Here is a 7,547-nt window from a genome sequence, read left to right on the forward strand (position 1 = left end):
TTAAAATATTTAGATATAGATTTTTATTCTGTGAGAGTAAAGTTTATTGTCTGCTATTTAATTAAATTTATTATATGGTAACGGTCGCTTAATCTTGTCAAAGCGACGTTATACCTAATTTGACAATTCGTTTCTTCCGGTCCTTTTATTTCTCCGTGGCATGGCGGATGGTCTATACCGCCGCCGATAGTGTGTTTTTGGAGTAATAGCTTCGCTAAACAAGCGAAATGGTAAGTAAAGTTAAAATACACATGCAAAACCGTTAATATAAGTTAAGTGGTAAAAATCGTTTAGTATCGACTGTTTCAAATCGCATTTGAATCGCGGTGTGGAATCCACGTGCTGCTGTGGAAAATACATTTAAAACTTCTATTTGAGAGTAATTTAGACAATTTTAAGGTATGATTGGTGTTTCCCAGAGCTAAATGTTGCATATTTTCTATAATTGTTGAAATTATAGTTCTGTTATAATGAATATATTGTTGTTGTGGTTATGGTGTCATTGAGGAATTGTGTTTGTTAAAACATGGACGATAAGTTGGTATTGCTACGAATGGCAGTGATTTACATTTAATACAATGTTGTAATTAAATATTTTAATAGATCATTACTGTTTGGGTTTTAAATATATTAGCTCTTTTATTTTGAGGTTATAGTTCTTTTATATTTCATTTTCTGATGCCATGTTGAGAAGGTTTTTATAACTTTTTTCGGCTTAATGATGGTTATTGTCCGATCCGACTTACCTAAATAAGTCTTATAGAACAGTCCCCTAAAACTCTTCCTAGTTGTGCATTGTTGTCTCCTAGGTACATGTATGGGGCAAAATTAAAATTTCCTTTAGGAAACACCATGATGTTTTTATTCATGGTGTGTCGACATATGGAAGACATTAAACACTTAATTTTTTTTTAAATTTATCTCTGTTCTGATTAGTTACTACAGAATATTTACTCAAACTTTACAATAAGACTAAATTGTTTTTGTAACCAAATATTTTTCAATTTCAGAGTTTATCAGTTGCCCGACCGCTTGTGTCGGTTTATTCAGAGAAGAGTGAGGTTGTCAAAGATGCTTCACTTCCACTTCCATTCGTTTTCAAGGCACCAATCCGCCCAGACCTTGTCAATGATGTCCATGTCTCAATGTCCAAGAATGCTAGACAACCCTACTCTGTTAGCAAAGAAGCAGGTGAGAGTTATTAAGAATAAATGTTTTTTTCTTAAAATAAAACAGGAAGCTATGTTGTAACTTAACTTTATGCAGTGACTACACCAAGAGAGTTAATGTTGAAATATAAAGTGCACTAAATGTCCACATTCACATGATTATAAATATCATTGAGTGTTACTGCGGAATAGTGCTATATAAATGTATTTGCTAGGCGTTCCATAGCTACTCTGTAGTAGCGATGGGTGCATTGTGTATACTACAAAATATATAGAAAGTATCCAAGAGATAGGGTGTTGATGTTAAGTTATCCGTTTATAAATTCACTGTATAGCCTTGAAATTAAGCTCAAACCAAAGAATTATGTGTAAAGTTGTAATTATTTTATATTGGTTCCCATTCTTTACAGGTCACCAGACAAGTGCTGAGTCATGGGGTACCGGTCGTGCTGTAGCCCGTATTCCTCGTGTCCGTGGAGGTGGTACTCACAGGTAACCTGCAGTTTTAAATGAATTTTTTTCAACTTCCATCTTGACTAGATTCCAATAGATCTGGAAATGACAGCATTATAAATGAAATTAATATCTAGGGTCAAAACACCTGTTTAAATACTTAGTTGGATGAATATGCCTCAAGGCAAAGACAAAAAACATACTTATATTTTAGGGAAAAAAGTTTTAAAATTATCTTATTTCCTCAGATCTGGACAGGGAGCGTTCGGTAACATGTGTCGCGGGGGTCGTATGTTTGCCCCCACCAAGCCATGGCGTAGGTGGCACCGTCGCGTAAACCTACGTCAGCGTAGGGCTGCTGCTGCCGCTGCTGTTGCCGCTGCAGGAGTTCCCGCGCTGGTTCAGGCTAGAGGTAAGATTTTTTTAAAGGAGAAATTTTAAACCTATTCTCATCATTTTACTTGGAAAGAATGTTGGTAGTTTGTTATAATGGTGCATATTTGTATATGCCATGTTATTTTAATAATGAGCCTGTAGTGAACATTTTCCCATGCTGCCTGCCTCTTATAAATGCTGGGGATAGTTAATAATATAGTGTTTGTAATATATGAAATAAATTATTTTTGTTTGTTTACATATACTAAATAGATGAAGATATGATTTTTCTGATTATAAATAATAGATAGAAATTAAAGACTTTGCCATTATCCATGAAATATCATCTGAGGCTAGTTGCTTAAGTTATAATTTTAATTTCCCAGGTCACGTGATCGAGAAGATCCCAGAATTGCCCTTGGTAGTATCTGACAAGGTGCAAGAAATCAAGAAGACCAAGGACGCCGTGATCTTCCTCAGACGCGTCAAGGCCTGGTCTGACGTGCTTAAGGTGCAAATTATTTATTATCATTTTTATTATAGACTAAAACTTGAACAACTTCTTTAGTTCTTCAAACATTGTCTTGAACTGCATATAAAATTCATCCAATAGATTTCTACTTTTTACTAAATACACTCCTTTGAATCAGACATTAATTATACATAATCTTATGGTACATACTGCCTGCATCACCAATTAAATAATATTAGGTTAATTTTTTTATAAAATATAGGTAAAAATTAGGATTATATGTGCCAAAAGAATTGAGTCACTATCTAAAGTCCCTATTCTATATCACTCAGTGTATAATCTGTGTGTTATTCCATAAGGGACGAAATAAAGTTCTGGCACAACAATCATGTTAATACATCATAACATGATATAGAGCCTGGAAAACAAAAATATACTATAGGATGTATAGAAAACATAATAGCTATTAAATTATTTTAAATAATATATTATGTAATAATATAATAACTTAAATTGCTCTCAGGTATACAAATCGCAACGTCTCCGCGCAGGAAAAGGTAAAATGCGCAACCGTCGTCGCGTGCAACGCAAGGGCCCACTGATTGTATATTTCAAGGATCAGGTAAGATTACCTTCAATTAGCTGTTTTTGTTTGTGCTAAAATTTCGATATTTTTTGATCAATATATTTTTCCAAAATTAGTTTAGTAGTAAATTAGAATTTGAACTTATTATCAATAATAGATTCTAATGATCCAACTATTGTATCCAATGAATTTATCTGAAAGCTCAATTTCAAACAAAAGTAGAAGTTTTAATTTTATGTATTGGGGCTGTTTGAGTATTACTTACTCAGCGGGTTTACTGCATTTTATCCCCTCTCCTCATTCTCTTGTCAGCAAAACTAAGCAAATTCCAAAAACAATACATAACCATAAGATTTTTTAAATTTTATCAAATTAAAAGTAAATAATTACCGTTGATGTAATCACCAAATGAACGACCTTATAAGATAGCCCTTATGCCTTGTTCATTTGTGGGACCAGTGTTTTATATTATTGACATTATTTAGGGTCTAAGCAAAGCCTTCAGAAACATCCCTGGTGTTGAGATGCTTAACGTAAACAAGCTGAACCTGCTTAAACTTGCCCCTGGTGGACATGTTGGCAGATTCATCATCTGGACCCGTTCTGCTTTTGAGAGGCTAGGTAAGTAAACTTTTGTTAATTTTAGAAAGTTACAACACAAGTGACAATTTTTAGTTTTATTTATAAGGTAATTTTATAAATAAAACCAAAAATTGTCCCCAATAAGCCTTACCTGTATCATTCAATTTGGTTCAGGTTACAATTAAAGGGGTATAGTAATTAGGCCCGAAGGAAACATCAAAGAGACAATCTGTCTATTGGTGTGTCGACATGAGGCCTACATTTTTATATGTAGAAAAGTACATGTTCATGTTATGTAAACTCTTGTGTTCAATATACACAAAAGATATCGGAACCTTGCTATATATCCTCCTTGTATGTGTGATTGTATGTATCTTCATTATTATATATCATATCTTTCAACAGATGCCCTCTTTGGTTCATGGAAGACCCCATCCAAGTTGAAGAAGAACTTCAACCTGCCCCAGCCTAAGATGGCCAACACTGACTTGACCAGACTGCTTAGATCTGACGAGATCAGAAAAGTCCTTAGACCAGCCAAGTAAGAACCTTAACTTTTTATGGACATATTTGAAACCTAGAACTGTTACCGGATTATTTGCTTTGCACATGATGATATTCTCTTATCAGAGCATTGGGTTATGAAAATTAATGATTACCTATCACGTTGACAATTTCTGACATTCTCGACAACCAATTTAACTAGAAGTCTTCTTTCAAATGGGTCAATTCTTAATCAAATATTCTTTCAGCAAACGCGTGGAACATGCTCAGCGTAAGCTGAACCCTCTGACCAACACACGTGCTATGTTGAGACTTAACCCCTACGCTGCTGTACTCAAGAGGAAAGCCATCTTGGACCAGCAGAGGAGAAGGAATGTCAGAGCTATTACACTCGCTCAAAAGCGCGGTGTAAGTATATGTTATGTAGACTACAATAGTTACCTTGTATTGAAACTTTGATCAGTCTAAATTCGAGGTTTTTGAAGTGAAACTTCTTTACGCACGCTTGACATGGGGAGTAAGCGAACGCCTGACATAAGCGTTACGAAAAGTGTGATCGGGCAGGGCGAACGGAAGTTAAGTGGGGTATATAAGAGAGCAGTGCGCGCGCACATTTTATTTCTCTCTTCCTCTCATAGCCAAATACCTTCCGTATATCTAACACATCTGTTTTTTTATAAGCCTTTGTCTCGGTTTAACAACTACAGTAATTACTGATGTATCCAATAATGAATAAAAATAAAAGATCTCTGCAAAAAATTTAATTTACCAATGAAAACATGAAATAAATTTAAATATTTGTAGAAAATTAATATATGTATATATTGTACACACACATATATACATACAGATGGTGCAAAAGAAGTTTCACTTCAGTCGTGTGTGCTCATAAGCACACTCGTTTTTTTTTCATATATTAAGTGTTTGATAGATTAAAAATTTTCAATTTATGATGATATTCTCTTATCAGAGCATTGGGTTATGATAAACCATGATTACCCATCACGTTGACACTTTCTGAATTTTAGTACAATAAAATAAACCCTACTACACCATTAAGAAAAAAAATAAACATGATAACTTATCAGGTTCAACTGCCTGAAGACGACGTGGCTGTGAAGGCACAAAAGCTCCGTGAGAAGCGCATTAAGTCTATTAAATTGGCACGTTCCAAGCTTCCCAAGAAGCCCGTAGCTAAAAAGACCCCGCCACCACCTCCTAAGAAGAAGGCTGAGAAGACCGAAAAGAAGGAAAAGAAAGTGCCGGCTAAGAAGTAAAGATAATAAATTTATCCATTGATTGTTGAGTTTTATTTTATTAACAAGTTGTTTGACTTTACCCTTATTAATTAAGCATAGTAGGAGTTCTGAAGTCCTTTATCAAGATATTTTTTATTCAAGAATTCCTGAGATTAACGCTGTCAAATTAATTATATTAATGGATTTATTTTTGGAAATATATAAGGCTGCCAGAACAAACACATAATTTAAGGAAAACCTTTTGAAATGACACCTGGATTGAATTTTCTTGGACTAGATTTGTTTATAGTTTGGTCAAGGATAGATTTAGGTGTCTTGTAGCCTGTATGGACAACCGTAACTGAAACAATGGGAGTCTAAAATCTAGATTAAACTACATGTTACGACAGGTTTTTGTTAATCGTTTCATTACTTACAAAAATAATTAAAAAGAAAACATTTAATATATAATACATAAGTTAATGTGCAATGTATAAAATATCTAAATGTTTTTGCAAATGTATTAAATTTAGAGCACTTTTATTTTAACAGATAAAACTGAGGAGATTCATAATTACTTGCCTATGTACCAACTGATAACCTAGACTTAAAATAAAATAAAAATAAAAAAATAAAATACGTTTATTTTGGAACATAAGATCTTCTAGGTATCACTTATTCCACGTCAATCAATTCCTTGTAGGCATCCCTACTCATCGGCAAAGACAGAGGGTGTAGGCCGAGAGAAAAAGCCGGCGTAAAAAACTCTCGGTACTCTTTTAAAAAAGCAAATCATCAAACAAATATATCAAATTAATTAGAGGCAGCCTGCCCAGCACTAGTCCCAGGCCCTTTTATCAACTAGATAATCAATAACTTTATAGTAAGCCTTTTTACACAGCTTTTCTTTAATACATTTCTTAAATTTATTAAAAGGCAGAGATAAAAGAGCCTCTGGGATTTTATTAGATAGATAAAACGTATATATAAAACTAAATTATTTCAATACTACTTGTGTTTATATTTTACTTCAATCTAATAACCGAAACTAACGGATAATTCGAAATAATTACATATCCGTAACCGATATAATTTTATCGCTATATCCAGATCCGAAATATCATATCCATAACGTCTCTACTTGGAGCCCTTACGCCATACGTTACTGTATTGTTACGAAATCACTTAGTGGATTCTTACAGATTTTATAACAACTTATTGATTGAGTAATTTTACTAGTACATTTAAACATGTCAACTTATATTCATTAAAAATTATACTTGAGCCCCGCCGATTCTTTTGGGCTCACTCTAAAATTCGGATTCAGTACAGAGACAGCGCAAACCATGAAGCTCATAATATGTCGAAGTACAAGACGATTTAATAACGAAATACGGGAATCACACTTAACGCTAAATCTCTAAGTTTCAAAATGTTACCCTTACAGTACGGTAGTACTACTAAAATAACTACACAGTTAACAGTAGCACTCGTGGCATGAAGATCTTCACAACAATCCAGGAATGTATGTTTAAAACAAAATTGCCACTGTACGCAACGTTTATACCCATAAATATATGAGAATAAAACTCTTTCATATCTCGTGTGGATCTGAACTTTTTTTAGATGATTGCTGATCTTTTTTTAAGATTAAAAGGCTTAAGCAACAATTTGCCTCTAGTTTTAATAATGGAAAATAGTTTTATTCACGAAATTAATTACTCATTATAATTATACGATAGGAATTTTTCTGTGGGTCTGGTGGAACTTTCAATTATTTTATTGGAATAAAGTAATCAATGAATTTGAGTGTAAGTAGTGTAGTGTATAAGTGCAAAAAAGGACCTCAAATTCCTGCAATGATACATGAATGATTTTTGAAAACCTAGACAAGTGGTTTATCGCATCATACATTTTCAGGATTATTATCCTGATTTTGATATTTCATGTCATTAGGTCTCAAGCCTCAACTATATAAAAATGTTTAACATCATAATAATTGCCCAGTCAGTCACACCTGCTATCACAGACTTGAGAGCTGCAAGTTTATTCACTAGGTACTGGTATTAGTATACTGCATAATTAAATTATGCGACGATAAATAAATATCGGCATAGCAAATTACATTTATATATATTTATAAAAGTAAGATGTATCTTTATTATTGT

At 33.4% G+C, this 7,547-nt stretch overlaps 1 protein-coding gene across 1 annotated transcript; it reads left to right on the plus strand.

The window, feature by feature from the left end:
- Positions 1-78: 78 nt before the first annotated feature.
- On the plus strand, positions 79-5,441 carry LOC110996696 (60S ribosomal protein L4). The gene is made up of 10 exons (XM_022264509.2): positions 79-230; positions 1,011-1,191; positions 1,580-1,661; positions 1,871-2,034; positions 2,384-2,508; positions 2,993-3,091; positions 3,541-3,676; positions 4,043-4,178; positions 4,390-4,549; positions 5,230-5,441. Exons 1-10 carry the CDS (start codon positions 228-230, stop codon positions 5,416-5,418), a joined length of 1,275 nt encoding a protein of 424 aa, XP_022120201.1. The 5' UTR covers positions 79-227; the 3' UTR covers positions 5,419-5,441.
- The last annotated feature ends 2,106 nt before the right edge of the window (positions 5,442-7,547 follow it).

The sequence above is a fragment of the Pieris rapae genome, chromosome 22 (genome assembly GCF_905147795.1).
Source record: "Pieris rapae chromosome 22, ilPieRapa1.1, whole genome shotgun sequence".
Classification (NCBI taxonomy): domain Eukaryota; kingdom Metazoa; phylum Arthropoda; class Insecta; order Lepidoptera; family Pieridae; genus Pieris; species Pieris rapae.